The sequence below is a fragment of the Amaranthus tricolor genome, chromosome 1 (assembly GCF_026212465.1).
Source record: "Amaranthus tricolor cultivar Red isolate AtriRed21 chromosome 1, ASM2621246v1, whole genome shotgun sequence".
In the NCBI taxonomy this organism is placed as follows: domain Eukaryota; kingdom Viridiplantae; phylum Streptophyta; class Magnoliopsida; order Caryophyllales; family Amaranthaceae; genus Amaranthus; species Amaranthus tricolor.
This window is the reverse complement of record NC_080047.1, coordinates 38,454,117-38,472,796: the sequence shown is the minus strand read 5'-3', so window position 1 is coordinate 38,472,796 and position 18,680 is coordinate 38,454,117. Positions and strand designations below refer to the sequence as shown.

The 18,680-nt window shown below is 34.3% G+C and overlaps 2 protein-coding genes across 2 annotated transcripts; one reads left to right on the top strand and one right to left on the bottom strand.

Moving 5' to 3' along the window:
- Positions 1-742: 742 nt before the first annotated feature.
- On the bottom strand, positions 743-7,879 carry LOC130817466 (GTP-binding protein OBGC, chloroplastic). The gene is made up of 6 exons (XM_057683190.1): positions 6,705-7,879; positions 5,729-6,002; positions 4,320-4,611; positions 2,859-3,018; positions 1,563-1,671; positions 743-1,360 (listed from the first exon to the last, which is right to left on the bottom strand). The coding sequence occupies exons 1-6, from the start codon at positions 7,790-7,792 to the stop codon at positions 1,265-1,267; spliced, it is 2,019 nt and encodes a 672-aa protein (XP_057539173.1). The 5' UTR covers positions 7,793-7,879; the 3' UTR covers positions 743-1,264.
- Positions 7,880-9,416: 1,537 nt separating this feature from the next.
- LOC130817460 (uncharacterized) lies at positions 9,417-16,660 on the top strand. Its single transcript, XM_057683177.1, has 5 exons — positions 9,417-9,842; positions 9,919-10,112; positions 14,317-14,638; positions 15,630-15,719; positions 16,355-16,660. Exons 1-5 carry the CDS (start codon positions 9,750-9,752, stop codon positions 16,391-16,393), a joined length of 738 nt encoding a protein of 245 aa, XP_057539160.1. The 5' UTR covers positions 9,417-9,749; the 3' UTR covers positions 16,394-16,660.
- Positions 16,661-18,680: the final 2,020 nt, after the last annotated feature.

Genomic DNA, 18,680 nt, shown 5'->3' with positions numbered 1-18,680 from the left:
ACATACAAAAAATAATAACATAAAACTAAAAAACTGACAATAAAAACGACTTAAAAGGTTAAATTTGGCCCACTCTATCAGGTTTGTTGGAGATGAGTTACAAGCTACTATAACAATTTTTCGTCATGATCCACCAAATTTCGATCAAAATTCCAATCAAGTCAAAATGGTCTACTCAAAAGCACGCTCATAGGTCATATTGAAGATGCTTGGAAGAGCATGCTATGGAGGTGAGATGAATGTAATGTAACTACAGGTAGAGCCATAAAGAACTTTTTTGTCCTCCCCTCTATTTTTGAATTTCTCTTTTAATAAAATAGATATAAAATTTGACCCCTCAACAACTAAGAAAATTTGAAATAGATAAGATTATTTATCAAAAAAAGCATACAATAAGATACATATGAATTTATTTTCATTTATAAATGTCTAATTTCCAAACTTGAGAGTAGGGGCTGTTAGCACTTACTAACTGCGAACAAGTTGTGACCCAAAAAAACCAAAGGGACTATTCGCAGTTAGTAAGTGCGAACAGATTGTTGAATTTAATTTGACCAAAAGCCCTATTCGCAGTTACTAAATGGGAACAATATTGTCCCTAAATACAGAGGAGACCTAGTCAAACAATCCTATGTTTGCAGTTACTAAGTGGAAAAATGTGCTTTGACTTTTTTTAACCAATTTTTTATTCGCAATTACTAATTGCAAACTGTACCGAACTTGAACTCTGAGGGTGGAGGCGTTTATAAATGGAAATAAGTTTATTCGTGTCTTATTATGTGCTTTTTTTTTATGATAAATAATCTTGTCTTTCAAATTTTCGAAAAACTAAAGTCCGATCTTTTGGCCCAACATTTCGCCAAGCGTAAGAAATTAATCAATTGGCCATATGAAAGACAGGAGAGCATTCTAGAATTGTAAATACATGTCTCATACAACCAACTATAAAATTGAATACAGAGAATATACATAATTGGTAGGAGACTTGCATCAGAACTAACCTCTACTTGTTAATTGCCAAAGTCCAATACCGAAAACTTGCAGGGAACAGGACAGGGTTCCAAGTGTGTTGATGGATAGAATATTACTCAGGTCCGCTGCTAAAGACCGATCAAGTAGGCCTTACTATCTGGATTTGTAATTAACTACTGAATGAAGCCCAAGGTGATTCTGTCCATGGAGTGTGGACTTTCCAACAAAGAACATTCCAGAAATCAGAAGTCCAACGTCTGCAATATCAGACAATGTATTCATAGTGCACGGATCATTTCCAGTTAGGCCATCTGATTGAATCTGTTGACCTCTTACTTGCACCAGAGGTGCCTGCATTTCCTGAAGAATTATACCATATTCGTTCCAACTGGGCAGAAGAAAGCAAGTTACAAGGCATCAGATTCAGGTATTGATGTATTGAAAGGAAAGACACATTTCACAATGGCTACAGATGAATGAATGAAAAAAGAGGATGATAAACAGGTGATAAGAACCATATCTACACAACTTTGAGTAGATAGGCCAGGAAAGTAAGATAAAATATAAGGCTACTAAGATATGCAACATACCCCTGCTATGATGACAGTATCGCCTTCCTTGACACCACGATCAATGAGAGATTTGTTAACACCACAAGCATCAAGAACATGTTGGAACCTTCTTTCAGAATCTACATACCTGTACCAAAAAGAAAGAAAGAAAAAAAAAAAGTAATAAGAAGTTTTCAGTTTTTAAAGACAGCTCAAGTAGAAAAATGGATCCCTCCCTGCAATTGAGGATCAAGTCCAAGAGAAACAGGGAGGAAAAAACTTGTAACAATCAATTGATTGTCAATTTCCACACTTCAACAGTTCTACTGGTGGAACATCCAAATCATAACAGGCCCAAAAAGGGTTGTAGCATTTTGCTTTGTTTCAGAAGGGGGTGTCACAGATATGGAGGAGATGGACCATATGTTGCCAATAGCAACAAAGTTCATTGGCAGAACATGAGAGTCAAAGACCGAAGCTATTAATTGATGGCACTAAGGCTAGTTGGCAATAAAAAGGACTTCACCCCTTTGAGCAAATTCATCAACTCAAGGGAAATCCTTCTAAGTGCAGTCTGTTCTTTTATTTTATCACCCTCTTCCTTGTGTTCAAACCAGTCACTAAAGGTCGGCTTAATTGGTATCCTGTTGCAATGCCTCAAACGCTTTTTTGTCTTTGAAAACTTCTCTAGATCTCGCCTTCCGAAACTCCTGGATACCCTCTTGATCACAAAGTTTCAAGCAAAAGCTAAGAAAACCATCAGAAAACCAATATAACCTTGCTTTGTATACAATCTGAACTGAGTAAACAACATCCAGAAATAATCATGACCAGTTTGAAATTTTTTACCAAATTAAAATTCCAATATCAAGCCTGAGAGAGCAACTTTTTTCTGCCTAAATCAAACTTTTGCGTAAAACTTGAGTGGTTTTCCAATCAACTGAAAAATAAAAATTCTAGGTGATCCAAAATGTAGTAGTTCCAGAATGCACCTCCTTTGCAACGCAGTTTACACTCTGACTCTAAATCCCCAACCCCGGTTATTAGTAACACTTAAGTTCCACGAAGATACCTCCAATATATGGTCTTTGTGTGTACTTATGTTAAGCAATATTTACCTGACCCAGATTCAAATGTTATGCAACTACCTTAATTCGTGAACACAAGACCCAACCTTGACATGAACGTATTCCGACCTGAACCCCAAAATATACCCGAATGCACACTTATATGCATAGTCAAACAGAGAATTACAAAGGAACATTCAAAAAATCTCAGTGAATGACAAAATTAAATGACAGGGAGAGTGATGCACATCTAACCAATTTAGCATACCTCCAATTTGTCATTTGAACAAACCGCTCTAATCCTTCTCCAATTATAAACCATGTATTTGAACTAACATCATGAGTAATATCAAACTCATTGATAGGGACAGCTCGTTTCTTCTTAATGCTCTCAGCCACATGATTGAGATTGGCAGGAGCAGCCCAACCTGTGATGGCAAGATTTATTTGTAAACATAATGTCATGATATTTGGATACACATGCAAACATCAAATAATCTTTCCCCCTCTTAAGATTAAAAGATCACATTTACACTTTTTTTATTTATTTTTTGTGATTGACATAAAACTTGTATGCCTTTATATATTGATTTTATATAAGAATAATACAACAATTCATTCAAAACAACAAATTCAACAAGGAAATTGACATATTATGGAATGTAATACTTTTAAACAATTCAAAGGTCTAATATTATCATCCACGTTAAAGTAGAGCCAGCAAAAGGAAAAAAAATATAAATAATGGATCACTATACTTCTAAACAATTAAATGGTCCAATATCACCATCTGTCGAGCCTAGCAAAAGAAAAAAGGATACAATCTTGAAGTTGAAACTCAAATTTTCAATGGATATAAAGCTGGTCCAATAAGAGAAAGGTCTTGGAAAACGATTGAGGACAAAGACGGGGGAATTTTCACATTTGCACTTTTACACTGCAAAAAAATACCCGTGTCTTTGCTCTCTGGAAAACCTACCTCCAACAAGCCTTCCTGAATTCAAAGTACTTGGAGATTCCAGAATTGCAGGACATCTATCATACAGATATAAATTTCCAACTATTTAAAAATTTGCATCCTGTTAGCTTTATGCCACTATCTGTAACATTAATTTCCAAAACTCTTTGGCATGTAAAACATATTTCTGTTTCAAAAAGAAGAAATCAATCAACTCACCGCCAAACCAAAAAAAAGGTAACAACCTAGCCCCTTAAAATCAACTACTACATAATGGGGTTTGCAAAAGTAGGATAACAGATGTCTCATCTTTTCTGTCTTCTATTTTTTTAAAATGCTACCTAGAATCCTCAATATGAGTCCATTGAAGCAAGTCATACTTGTTCTATCCAGCTATCACTATAATATACAAATACAAAAGCTCTTATCACTTTGAAATAGCAATGTGATACTTCTGCTTAGTTCAGAACACCAATGCAACCAGTAATAACTTACCATAAAAGACGTTTACTAAAAAAAATAGAGGAGTGACTTTTGAAACGTAGATTTTCTTATCAACAGTCAGTAGAAATTAACAAAAAACAGCTTGAATTAAAGTACGAAAAATATTCCATCAGGATCAGTTATTATGCCCAAAAGCATTTAAGTAAGAAACATTAATTACCATCAACTGGGGCACAATATATTATACATTCAATTTGGATTTTGGACATAGAAAATCACTCCCATTGCTGGTTACACTTATTGAAAGTAAATAACAGCAAAGTTTACCTTCAACTCCTTTAGCAGCTTGCTTGAGTTCTGTCACAAGCTTATAGGCAGCACAAACTACTCCATGAGTACCCTGTTGACTAATAGCACTCATGCAAAAAGGTTCAATACCCTTAGCCAGAAGGTGCTCCTTGAATGTTTCCCATCTGTCAGATGCTTCTGGTAGATCCATCTTGTTAAATGCAACTAGATAAGGCTTTTCTGCAAGTTCAGGGTTAAACAGTTCGAGCTCTAAACGAATTGCATCAAATTCATATTCTGGCTGCGGTGATGAACCATCAACAACATGCACCTGACAAAAGTTGCACAGGCACTAGTTTAAGGGAAAGCACGGAGGAGAGAAGTAGCTTATGCACAGGATCAAGGAATATGTAACTATTATAACTTAAAAAGTGAAACTGATAGATGTGACTTGCATATTATTTTTGATGATAGCTGGAAATCCTGGAACCCCCAAAGTAACCGGGTCTTCCATCTCCTAGCCCAAAAGAATAAAACCCTCAGGTTAATGTTTATTCTGTTGGCATCGCTCAACCGGACAAGAATGCAGTCACAAGCATTTGCTTATTATAGTAAACATTCTCGTTTTTGTATATGAAATTTCTCAAGCCAGAGTGCCAGACATTTAGAAAAATTTCTGAATTATGGTATGGCATTTCTAAGGTTCAGATCCTGGATTGACCATGCTAAGATGCAAAAGATCCAGTCAAAGCAAGCAATGAACTTTCCAATCATAAAATATAATAAAGTAACGCAGAAGAGAATCTATCAGCATAATATTACTATGCAGATGGCTATCATTGAAAGGCCAAAAATTGATCATAAGAGCACATCACCAATGTCTTAAAGCAGTCAACAGGCATATAAACATGAACTAGCAGACTGGCAAAGTCCCAAAACCAAAATTCTCTCTTTCTACCACAGAAGTCCAAGACTTGAAAGACATCACTGGTTAACTCTTAAAGTGGCCAATATAAGCACATAATTCCTAATTTTCTATTCTTGTACACCAGGTATGAATTAGGCAGTGCTCAAACGAGAAGTGAAGTGAGTATTTTTTTTTTTGAAGTAAATTAGCAAAAGATTTCAACAAAAAAATTTCGTTGTACATTGGACTCTCTATTTAACTCAACCACTCAAGTTAGGTCCTTGATACTCTATATGAGTATGAACACTTGACACTTCATTTTAAACCAAAGGCATGGAAATTTCAATGAAATAACCAAGTACGGCACTTGGACATAAATTTGTGTCTGACATCATATGTAAGCCCTGGCCACATGCTGAATCGTTGTACAATCCTACTCCTAGTCACATAATTCATTCTATATAATTAATGTCAGAAATTTAATCAGCAATCAAGATGCCAATTAGTCACGTAGCAAAGGGATTTTCTTAGTTTCTAGTACCAGGACAGAGCATCTTTCAGTATGCCGCAGAAATTCATGACCCAAACCAAAGCCTCGGTGTGCACCTTCAAGCAAACCTGGTAAATCAGCTACAATCATCGCAGAATCATAGTCGAATGAAACTACACCCAGATTTGGCAGCAAAGTCGTGAAAGGATAGTTTGCTATTTCTGGTCGAGCAGCACTTATAACACTAAGAAGTGTGCTTTTTCCAGCATTTGGAGCACCAACAATACCAACATCTGCAACTAGCTTGAGCTCCAACTCCAACCACCTGATTGCACAATTGCATTAGCCTCAAGCATTGATGAGCCATATAAAGCCAAATATCACCTATTTAGCAGATTACAAAGAAAAACAGAGAGAGAAAAAGTATAAATAACGATGGAATCTTGAGGACCATTCAAATACAAACTTTACACAGCTATCTCAAAACAGCCACACTTGTCTGTTAACTATACATCATTTCGCCTTCACCTTCTTTCAACAAGGGGATTAAAGAACCAAGCTTGAAAGCTCTTACAACACAAACAGAAAATAAAGTTTCAAGCTTTACAAATCCAGATCTGAAATAATCTTCAATTTTCCAAATCTATCTAAGGTACTTGAAGATGCTTATAATGAACAAGAGCCATCAGAGTTCAAAGAAAATGCAAACGAGGACTCGAAAGCAAATGAACTGTGGTTTAAGTGAGACCACAAGATTTTAAACCAGTTTCTCGTGTTATTGGAGTTTTTCTAAACAAAATATGAGGTCCAATTTCAGCCAAAAAAAAAAAGAAGAATTTGCACTATGTTTGATGGGTGCAAGGAAAAAGAATAACAACATTAGAAAAGGCTAATTAAGAGTCAAAAACAGATCATATTTTCTACTTTAAGAACCAGAATTAAGCATAAAACAAATAACATAAATACTATACTTGTCATTCATAGTTTAATGAAAACTTTTGAAAGAAAAAAGAACAAGGGCACTCACATTTCAGGACCTTCCTCTCCATTTTCAGCAATCTTAGGCACCTTATTAAACCCTGACTTGAAGGCAGCATTTCCTCTACCACCTCTACCACCAGGCAAAAGCAAAGCCCTTTGTCCTGGATGCAACAACTCTAACAACACTTGACCTTCAACCCCATCATCCCTCGCCTCTCGAATCACTGTCCCTGGCGCTACCTTCACCACCACATCCTCCCCTTTGGCCCCATGCTGTTTTCTCCCTTGCCCATGAGATCCTCTTCCTGCCCTAAAATGCAAGCAATTCCTAAATGGCAATAAAGAATTCATGGCACTATCAACCTCCACATACACATTCCCTCCTCTCCCTCCATCTCCTCCAGACGGTCCCCCTAACGGAACATATTTCTCTCTCCTAAATGCCACAACCCCATTTCCACCATTGCCAGCTTTCACATATATCTTTGCCCTATCAAAACATCTCATCACTGCAGGAATTCCCTTCTCCTTCTCCTTCTCCTCATTCTCATCCTCATCTTCCCCCTCCTCTAAACCATCAAATACTTGGCCTCCATAAACCACCACTTCATCATCATCATCCTCCTCTTCATAATCAATGTCTTCATCAAAAGAATCATAATCTTCATCAAACTCTTCATCGTCTTCAACATCTGGAACCTCATAATCCAGATAATTAAACCCGCTTAACTTTTCTCCATTTCCAAATTCCTTAAACTCAACTGTGCTTGTTAGGTCCTCAAATTTAGGAACAACAGTTGAATCAGACAGCGTGATTTCTCGATAAGCGCCAATGAGGGAAGAGGCAAGAAACTCATCTTTAGGCGGAAGACGAGTGTATGTAGTAGCCTCAATTGCGATTGATGACGCTAATTTTTCATCTGAGCTACCAGAATTTGATTTTGATTTTGATTTTGATTTTGATTTTGATTTTGATTTGGCTTTGGAAGTGAATCGAGGATTAGGGCTTTGCGAGAGCTTCCTGTAATTGGGTTTATTGGGGCGAGAAAATGCGAGTGGAGAAAAAGAGGTGGAAAGTGAAGACATTGGTGGATGTTCGAAAAAAACTGGGAATGGGTATCGGAAGAGCAGCATGTATTACACTCTCTATGGTCTTTCTTGTTTCAGTTGCGGATAAACATTTTGGCGGGTCACTTTTCACAAGTAAATATTTTTTTTCATAATAACTTTTATTAGTCCATAAAAACTGATATTTCTATTCACAAGACGTTACTATTTATACCAAAAAATAAAAATTAGAGGAAGTATAAATTATAGATTGTATTTTATAGCATTTAAAATTGCCTACTACCTATATATACATGTTAATTAGTAAAAAAATATAAAAAAGAAATTTTATGTGGCAGTCTTGAATTTTTGGTTTTTATACAAATATTTTAAGAATTTGTATGATGACTTTAAACTTTAAACTTTTTCATATGGTAAATAAAATGTTAAGTTTTTGAATAAATTAAGTACTTATTTTTGTTGGATTTCGAAATATATGGTCAATTAGGGCACAACGTTTGTTTTTTGAAAAAAATATTATTACGTTCAATAAAAATAGCGTAAAGTTAACAAAAAAAACTTTTCTTTTATCAATCACGTGAAAAAATTAAAAGGTTAACGTTACCGTATAAATTAATTAAAAAAAATTATTTAATATATGAAAAAGGTGAAAATTTAAGGTTACCGTACGGAATTTCACTATTATAAAAAAAACAAAATCAAACCTCCCCTTTTCCCATCGATGCCATACCCTAGCAAGATTGTCGTCATTCCCCAACCCAACAGCCACCTCTTCAGCCTTTCCCCATTGTCTCAGCCCAAGCCCAAGCCCAAGCCCCGACAGCTCACTACCACCCCTCCTCAACTAGAACTTCCTATAACTCCAACCAACACCATTACCCTAATCGTCATTTTTAAGATTTGACTAAAATATGTGTATGGTGTTGGGTTGAAATTGATGGTGAATGCTAGGGTTGCAAAAGGAAGGGGAGAGGTTGGGGAAAGTTGCCGACTTTAGAGGTGATTGTCAATGATGATGGAGTAATCAACGAGGGGAAAAGCAAACGGATTTTTGGTATTTGAGAGGGATGGATAGTGGTGTTTGGGGATGGAAATGGAGGTTGTGCGGTTTTTAGGCATCAAAACAAAATCAATGAGATATGGCCAAAATGCATGGTCAAAACTTCACACAATCGCTACTTCGAGCTATCAATATTATTTGAAGCTTTTCTTTCTATTCATCGATCTTTGTTATATTTTTTTGCCATTTTGTGCCAACGACATAAAAAATAATACTCCCTCCGTTTCTTTTTATTTGTCCACTTCACTTTTTCACGTATTTTAAAGCAAATGTTGAACTTTGATATCTCAAAGTCCGCATAATAAAAAATTATAAAAATTATGTATTAAAATTCTTTGCATCATAACGAAATTAACAAGATCGCACATCAATATATTTTGTCCTGAATATATACTTCAAAAATCAAATTTAAATTTCTCTCTCATGAAGTGGACAAACAAAAAAAAATGAAAAGAGCATTATTTAAAAGACTGTTATTTGCTATTACTAACAGCTAATTGAAAAGCGCTGATAAATTAAAAATACAAATATTTTAACTTATTTTTTAAAATTATTATTTTATTCGTTATTATTAACGAAAAAAAAAAAAATTAACCATACACAAAATTTTGGAATTACTCATCAAAAAAGGAAATTTTAAAAAAAGAGTTCACAAGATTTGCTCTTTAAATAACCGCATTTAAATAATGGGTGTAGTGGCGATTATGACGCAAATTGATTACCTAAGAGTAAAGCTTTAGAAGTTGATGTGGAAGAGCGACGATTACAAAAATCCAATTGACGCTGACGATTGAAGTGACGATAAAGCGGAAAATCGAATGAGAAAGAAACATTTAACTAGTGGTAATTGATAGAATTGCAACTTAGATCACTCATCTTATCATATTTTCGGGTTTTTAGGGCACAATTCTTTGCAGATTGATTCCTAGCGAGGCAGAAAATTTCTTGTTATGGTATATAATAATGCTTTGTTCTTCATTAAGGAGCCGATTACGGTCTTGGCTTCGTGATTACGATAATATTCAATCGGTTGCCGTCATTCTTCTTTACATCCAGGTAAGTTTTTCTTTTGAATCTTAAACTTTCTTCAATTTCGATTGTATTATCTTGATTTAGGATTGAAATTTTGCAGATTGGATGCTCTTTGGTTGGATCTCTTGGAGCATTGTATACTGGTGTGCCTCTTATTAATCTGGCTATAGCCTTATTTGCTCTTGTGGCTATTGAAAGCGGTAGTCAAAGCCTTGGCCGAACCTATGCTTTCTTGCTCTTCTTTGCTATTCTTATCGACATTATCTGGTTTCTGTTTTTCTCATATGACATATGGTAATGTGCCTTTCTTTTTCTTCTCTAATTAGGTATTGCAAATTTTCGATGTTTTGCATTTGGGTAATTGTGGATGTTGACTGCTTCATTTTTCATGTTTTATGATGATGACTGTTCTAGTATTAACATGTTTGTATGAGAGTGCTTGTTGAAGATTGTGATGATGGCCATTATTTATGTTGTCATGACCATTGTTCGTTATCCTTTGACAAATTCCAATTCATTTCTCGGCATGTATTTTTTTGGATGCCAACTGCTTTGAATCCTTTGCCAATTTAGCATCTGTTGGCATTCATCAATGACCAAATTTATCACTCATTCACTTTTTATAAAAAATATTATAATCAAATATCCCATTTCCTTTCCTGGTAAATTCGCATCAAATGTTCTATTTCTTTATTTGGTATCCTTTTTCCTTCACTTATGCCTTCATGGGACGTAACTATCTACACAATTGCTACTCAAATTACCACTTTTTCATTTATTCACTCCTCTCCTCATTTGGTTCCCTTTCCGTTATTCTATTAAAATTAGTGCATCATCAAATAAGAGTTTGTTTAGAATAGGAGGGAGTATTATACTTTAAATGGATTATTTTAGCTTAGAACAAAGAAAATATGTGGACGTACTTGTTTACTTAGGAATTCTACTAGGCAATGTTTGACGTCATTACGTGGGAAACTAAAGAATGTTATGAGAAGTAATATCTTTTAGTATATGAAATTTTAATAGTTGAATTTTCATTTAAACTTTGGAATGACATCGTATTGAAATAATGAGTGATATGGACATCTTGAAATTATGGAGATCAAGTTAAAATTGTAAGGTTTCTAGATTTGTACACAAATTACATGGGATTCGAAGAAGCAAAATTTGTATAAAGTAACATTAGATTGCAAGGAGTTATCTTAAAGGAGGTGTTTTAAATTAAATTACCTTAGGTTATTATATTAAAGAAAAGAAATTGACTAAGATATGTTTATGAGAAACTAATTTTCAGCCTAGTATGTGCTAGTGCATCAAATGGAGTAATTGAGAACCAAACCATGTGAAATATAGGCTATTTTAACATTTGTATGTATTGAATTGCAAATGCAATAAACAAATTAGGGGGCACTTGGATAACTAATTTTTTTAGGGAATGTGGTTGGTAGAAAAAAGAGAACATGGCATGTTGGAAAACTAGTTTTTTTGGACTAAAGAAAAATTAGGGGGTTTAAATAAAGTATTAGAGTAGGTTTTAAAAACAGATAGAATAGGAAAAGCCCTATGATGGAGGTGAGAGAAGCTTTGAGAAAACGCTTTGTCAAATGAGACAACAGATTCAGCTGTACGAGTATAAGCCATTTAGTGGTCTCCTCAAACCACAGTCCATAATTGCATCTTAGTGCACTTGTCATATGTGACATGAGATTTTGTACCCATGTTTTTAGCGTGTTGTATCAACACTGGTACGTTGGCGTGAAATTTTGTGTTTGCGCAACATAGAAGGGTATAATATACATACTAAAGGAGTTTGTGAAAAACAATGAGAACTCTTTGCTTTCTTCTCATTGTTATCAACCATTCTATTGATGAATGCCTAAATCAAATGAAATAAATCTAAGCCTTGCGGTTAGGAAGTAAAGTTGCAGCAGTTTATTATGACTTTTGATGTGAATAAGTTGGGAATATTCTCACAATATTGCCATCTACTTCACTTAGTACTAGTTCATCAATGTAAGTAAGTCGACTTACAAGGACGTAATGAAGTTGCCAACACTCGTGATACATTCTCATTTTTGAGTTCTGAAGCTTAAGGGCTGAAGATTAAATTGAGACTATAAGATCCCCAATCACCATTGTTGCTCTCACTTTAACTATCTAAATCTGCTACTACTTAGGAGTTGGGATTGTCTTGAGTTGATGACTTTTGTTCGCCCTCACCCTCACCCTTACTTTTTTCTTGTAACTTAAGGTTATTTTAATCTTTTTTATTATTATAACGTAAGTTTTGAGCATCCCCTTTCTAGTTTTCACTCTTTTCTTAAATATATAGGCAACTCTTTGACTCTAGAAGCATTTTGTTGTTTTTATGAAATCTAAACGTGATTTATTTTTGCATATGAAAAAGGTTTGCAGCGAACTGTTTTGAGATTTTTATTTCCACCAAAACAAGAAAAAAGGGTGTGCCTGTTACCGTAACTTTGTGCCTAGGCTCGAGGTGTCATTTGCTTCTTAGCTCTTATGCTTGCTAAAATTAAGGATGAGTGTGTGGAAAGTTTTCATTTGCTGGACCTTTATCTTCAAAGTACTTGTTGCAATGACACCTCTAGCACCTGTTTTCTTATCCATCTTGAGGAGGTTATGAATAGTCTCTGAAAGGCTAGATTTGGAAGACAAACAAGATGCTAATGACTAAAGAAGAAATACTTTTGTGTCCATTTACAAGAACAAAGGAGATGTCCAAGATTGGTTCCTCTATGAAGGAATGAAACTTATGAGTCATACTATCAAGTAATGGGAAAGAGTGATAGAGATATGTGTAGGGAGATATACTTCCATATCAAAAAACGTATTTTGATTGATGTCTGAGAGATCTACAATGAAAATATTTTATCTTATGAGATAAATGATGGAATACTATAGGTATAGAAAAAGAGACGAGTACATGAGTTTTATCTACTTGAGAAAAATATACCACAAAGTACTGAGAGAATTTGGTGGGCATTGACAAAGAAAGATATTCCTGAGAAATACATTAATATAGTGCTAGATATATATTGAGAAGTAAAGAAGAATGCTAGGACATGTGGAGGGGCAACATAGGAATTTTCAATCACAATTGACCTTCATCAAGGCTCGGCCATAAGTCCCTTTCTTTTTTAGCAGTCCTAGATGAGCTAACTCGATTGACGACATTGTTTTGGTGCATTTTGCATGCTAAGAAGAATGGTAGAATGTGCCTTGGTGCATGCTGTTTGCCAATGGCATAGTTTTGGTGGATGAGTGCATGAAGGGGCAAATGCTAAGTTAGAACGATGGAGACAACAGTTGGAGTCGCAAGATTTCAAATTAAGTCAAAGCAAGACATAGTACATGGAGTAACTTTAGCACAAGTGAGATAATGAGAAACAGTATAAAGCTATAAGAAAGAAATCACTTCAAGTGGATGTTTCAAATATCATGAGTCTATATTTTAGAGTAGTGGGGACATCCAACAAGATGTGACTCATATATTTAAGTGTGGTTGGAAACATAAGGAGTGATTACTGGAATATTATGTGATTGAAGTGTGCCCTTAAAATTAAAAGATAAGTTTTATCGAGTTGCAATTAGGCTAGCACTACTATTAAATTAGAATGTTTGGCTTGTAGAAAGGATCACAATAGAAAGATAGGAGTAGATAGATGAATGGAAATACCATGAGAGATAAATTACGAAGAAAAAATATATAAAAGAGTTTAGGAATTTCAAATACTGAGAAAACAGTAAAAGTTAATCATTTAAAATAATTTGGGTATGTGCAAAAACGAGGTATTAGCATACCATTAAAAAAGATGGAAAGTTGAAGCTTGTAAGTCTTTTGGGCGAGGAAGACCGAATATATCTTGGTGGACAAGATTGAAAAATGATATGAAGGTTCCTGACTTACAAATTAAGATAGTAGTTCATCGAAATGAATAGAGAAGAAGAATTCATGTGGAAAACCTTTGAAACTTATATATTGGTTCATGCAGCCAATCCAGTATTTTGGGATTAAGACCTGACTTGTTAATTTGTTATTTAGCTTTTTGAGCTAAGGCATCTCATTTTTGTTGCAAGTATTTGAACTTAACTTGTTTTTTTCCTTGTCTTGGACTTCTTTTTTGGAGGTAGACAGTAGACTAGCCTGTTTTGGGCTGGTTCACTCTTGTTTTATATGATGGCCTGCTTTAGTTTGAATTTTCTGTCAATTTGTCTAATATTCTTTCAGTCAGTTTGGTCCAAGTAGTATATGGCTGAACATCATTCACTCCCTAATAATTTAAAGGAATTTCTTTCGGAGTGTTGTCACTAAGTTCTTGAACCCTTTTAAGCTTTGGGGAACTCAAATTGAATTGTCATGTCTATGAGTCAGAAAATGGACGTTGCCTGGATTTGATGTGGTTTTCTCTGTGTGTGAAGTGTGAAATTAGTTTTATCTTCTCGTAACGGTCTTCTGTTGTATTGTATTTATGTGCAGGCACATGTCATCAGAAGACAATGGGACATTTTTTTTGTTTTCCTTAAAACTTACTCTGTTAATGCAAATTCTTGGGATTTCCGTTAGAATACTGTCCTCATTTTTGTGGATTCAGATGTATAGACTAGGGATTTCACATGTAGAAAGTTCAGTTTCTCGAGAAGCAGATTTTGATTTAAGAAACAGTTTTCTGAGTCCTGTCACCCCTGCAGTAGCTAGACAATCCTCAGATTCAGAAGATCAATTAGGTGGTTCTATATATGATCCAGCATATTATTCCTCCCTATTTGAAGTTACCCCTGATGATAAATACTCAAAAAAGGTTGGTGACAATTTCTTATGGTGTTGTGATGTTTAGTTCCTGACCATTCTTGACGTAGCTAAAGATATATAATTCTTGATTTGGATTATATTGAGCTTAAAATGGCGCATTCAATCATGTGCACTTGTTATTATGTGACACATGATATTTGCTACTAATGTTCAATCGGAAGCAACCTCTTTGTTATCATCAATAAGGGTAAGGTTGACCCCTCCTTAGTGGGAGCCACTAATGGCATTGAACTTTTGAAGTATTTGATTTTGTTGCAGTGAGCAAGTGATTTTTAGTTTGAGTGTTGAAATTCTAATAAACCTGCTTTAGTTGTAGTGAATCGTGAAAAGTATTCTTTGTTTGGTTTTGTTTGCAACATTAATCTTTCTTTGTTATTATTTTGCCCTTTTGATGTTGAGCTGCCTCTTGTTCGCTGATGACATCTGTGTTGGTATTTCATCATTCGACGACAATACAATGTCAAATTGTCTACTACCGTAACTTGTGAGCAATTATCTTTTATTGTGATTGTGATGAAAGAGGAGATGAAGCCTGACATTGTTATTCAACAGATAGGAATGAATGGAGGAATATATGTAAATGATCATTTTTTTGTTGTAATTTTAAATTTGTATTTGATAGAACCGAATGAAGTTCAATCTTTTTAGCGATTTTTCATGCTGATTTGTTCTGGTTCATGTAGCTGACCCCAAATTATTGGGCTTAAGATTTTGGCGTTGTTGTTTTTGGCATAGTTGTTCCATATAGAAATGCCTCATTTTCACTCATGTTCCTCAGTCTATCCTCCTCTCAAATCAATCACTTGGAAATAAAACTTGTTTTATTATAATTTCCTCTAAATGAAATAGCGTTATAGCCTTAATATTTTCTGTTTTTTCGTTGTTGCACATGTGAGGAAATTTCTTTATGTGAGACCTCCATGTCCAGAGTAATTTAATGTAGTCTTTCATTGGAGCAGAATCTGATACCATCCTTGCAGGGGAAAAACAATGCAGATGGTGATCCATCATCTCAGGAAGAAAGCTGTGTATTGAAGCTGTCTGTGGGGACTGATCTTCAGGCTATAATGGTAACATTTTGCTTTCCTTTTTTGTTGTAAGTTATTGGGTTGCGCTCAATTTATCCATAATTGAAGCACGTTCATGATTGTTTCCCTGTTGTGTACCGTATGACATAAAATGCATACTAATAAATGCCCACCAGGCGTCAAGTCAGTTATGTGGTATCTCTACTTGTGTTTATGATGCACTTGAATTAACAGCTTGTCACGCCAATTGTGTGCATAGAACCATTCTCAAAAAGCTGCTGTTGTATCATTTTTGTGAAGGCTGTCGTTTGCTGCTAATCGCCAAACTTGTTTCATCCCTTTGCTCAAACGCTGCAAAGTACATCAGGTTCACCTATAACTCCATGAAAACCAATCAAGGTCGTAGCAGCATCCTCTAGATTCGAGGAGGAAATATAAGTTACATGACAGTCATGCACACTGCCAGCTAATTTTCACCTTTAAGTTTTCAATCCACTCATGATGGGCCAAAATAGCTCAAAACCGACCGTAATTCGCTTTTTTCAATTCGATTGCAAATCATGACACTGGTCATGCACATAGTGCAGACTGTAGTTATGCAAGTTGACATGAAGTTATTGAAGTACTTACGATTGTTTATTTAATCAGTATTTGGACAATTTTCTGGAAACGTGCAGGACAAGAATGAACGCGCACATATAGAGAAGCAAACATAGATCCCACATATCTGGATTCAGGAAGATTTTATACCGAGCTTTATAGGAGTGGCATCCATGTAATTAGCCGGAAAAAAAGAGATGTCAAAAGAAACAGAGGGTAATATGTGGAAGGAGGGTAATATTGCATTTATTTTTTCTACTCCTACTAAAATTTTGTGGAAGGAGAGATTTGTTGTTGAATCTACTTGTTGTGAATTAATATGAAACAAAATGGATTTACTGATAGTCTGAATGAATGTAAAATTCCATCCTAGCTGAATAATACCTGAAAACTTGCAAATCTTGCTAACCTGAATTTATTTTTCTTAGGGGCCATTTAGTTCGCACAAGGGAATCGGAATGGAATGAGGAAAGGGAATGAAGGAGAAAGGAATGGATTCCCCTAATTTAGCCTAGTCGTTTGGTTGTGTTCAGAAAACGGAATGAACTGCTCATTGATTTCCTTTGTGACTGTTTGGTTTAAGTCAAGGAATCAAATTATGAGTTCTTAAATTCTTTTATATTTTTTCCAAAAAAAACTATTTATTATATGATAAATTTGAAAAATTTATTTTTTTAAAAATATCATTAACCTGTATCATCTTTTCCTGTAATATGAAGAAAAAAAAAATAACTCTAAATAATATCTTTCTAGCTCCATAGATTACAAATCCAAATGATCACTTGTTTCTAGATCAAAATTCATACCAAAAGTGTTCTAGTAAGACTCAAGTCTTTGCCAATAGTTCTTTCTAGATAAAGTTCATGCCAAAAGTAGTAGTTTGTGAACAACACCTAATTCAAAATCATACCTTTAATATCAAAATCTTGCCTTTTTTTGATTAAATTTTAAGCAATTGAAAGATGGAGGAAGTAATATGTAGGAGAAAAAAAAAGTGTGAGTACTAATCTGAATGAATTAAGGGTAATTGGTTTAATTTATAGTAGGTAAGTGAAGTTAGTTATAAGATTTAGAGCGAGAAGTGGGAAGTTATTTGTTAATGGGAAGTTATTATTTTTTTAAAAAAAAATTTCTGAATTTTTTTTTAAGAATTATTATTACTATATTATTATTTATTATTATTATTATTATTATTTTTAGGATTTGAGAGGAGAGAGAGAAAGTGATGAGTAATGAAGTGGGGAATGGGAATGGAAAAGTCTTGGGGAGGGTGGGGAATGAGTGTGACTCAAAATTGGGTAAACCTAAAAATAAAAAAGGGGAAAAGGAATGATAGAAAGTGGCAAACAAATAACAACAAAGAAAATTGGGTCTGTTCATTCCCTTTCCCTTTGATTATTACACCCAACCAAACAGCCCCTTAGTATATCTTTCTATCTTTTCAAATGTTAAAAGCCAGTTTAAATCAGAATTTAAATCTTTTCCCAAAATATTGACCTAAAAAAATTAATTCCCACTTTACAATGGAATAAAACTTATTTAATTTTCTATTCTATTATCAAGTAGGCCAAATTATTTTTAAAATTTTTTTGTAAAGTAAACAGCTATATGATGTAGCGATTTAATAAATAAAATGTTGAGTTTGATAGCAATTTATAAATAAACTAAAGAGTTGGAGAAAAAAAACTTAACGTATATTACAATCAAACTTAGCGGTTCATTACTATTTAGTTCTAAAAATAAAAGCATAAAGAAATATATTGATTAATTTAGAGATACAAAAACTTGAAAAAATGTATTAATGTGTGCCAAATTAAATAGAAGGCAAAGGAAATAATAGGGGAGTTGAAAATAAGAACACTAAAGCACCTCTATAATAAGAACAATTGAGACAAGCAACTTTAGGATAGAGCATCTGCATGTTGAGTAGAAGGTTTAAAATTCGACCTCTACTACGTGTAAGTATTAGCTTGAGATTTCTTGACTGTGCGCATTCTCTTTACTTCCTCTTTAAGGAGAACAGGTATGGTTTGTCCGCATCTTTCAGGAAAAAATAACCCCACTCGGATTCTATCTTGTGCAGGATATTGAAAGTGTCTTTTTTCTTTACCTTTACGTTTTAACTTTAGGATAATAAAAATAGCACCTTCTCGTTGAAAATAGAGCTTTTTTTTTTATTATTTTTTTACAATACATCTATTTCGTTTTAAGGAAAAGTAACAACAAATTGGTAGTTTAGTTTTGAATGCAAGGTTATATTCATAAATAGTAAGCAAGTTACAATTAGAATTATTAAAAATAATTTCCCACAAAAATTGTTAGCAACTTTATATTCCAAATTCTATAGTTGCTCTTTATTTAATATTTATTTATTATGTTTTAGACAATTATTTTTAAAAATGT

Coding starts and splice junctions, on each gene's coding strand:
- LOC130817466 (XM_057683190.1), bottom strand. CDS start 7,792: ATGCTGCTCTTCCGATACCCATTCCCAGTTTTTTTCGAACATCCACCA. Junction 6,003..6,704: donor GGAGAGGAAGGTCCTGAAAT/GTGAGTGCCCTT, acceptor TTGTGCAATCAG/GTGGTTGGAGTTGGAGCTCA. Junction 1,361..1,562: donor ATACTGTCATCATAGCAGGG/GTATGTTGCATA, acceptor TCTTCTGCCCAG/TTGGAACGAATATGGTATAA.
- LOC130817460 (XM_057683177.1), top strand. CDS start 9,750: ATGCTTTGTTCTTCATTAAGGAGCCGATTACGGTCTTGGCTTCGTGAT. Junction 9,843..9,918: donor TCATTCTTCTTTACATCCAG/GTAAGTTTTTCT, acceptor GAAATTTTGCAG/ATTGGATGCTCTTTGGTTGG. Junction 14,639..15,629: donor ATGATAAATACTCAAAAAAG/GTTGGTGACAAT, acceptor CCATCCTTGCAG/GGGAAAAACAATGCAGATGG.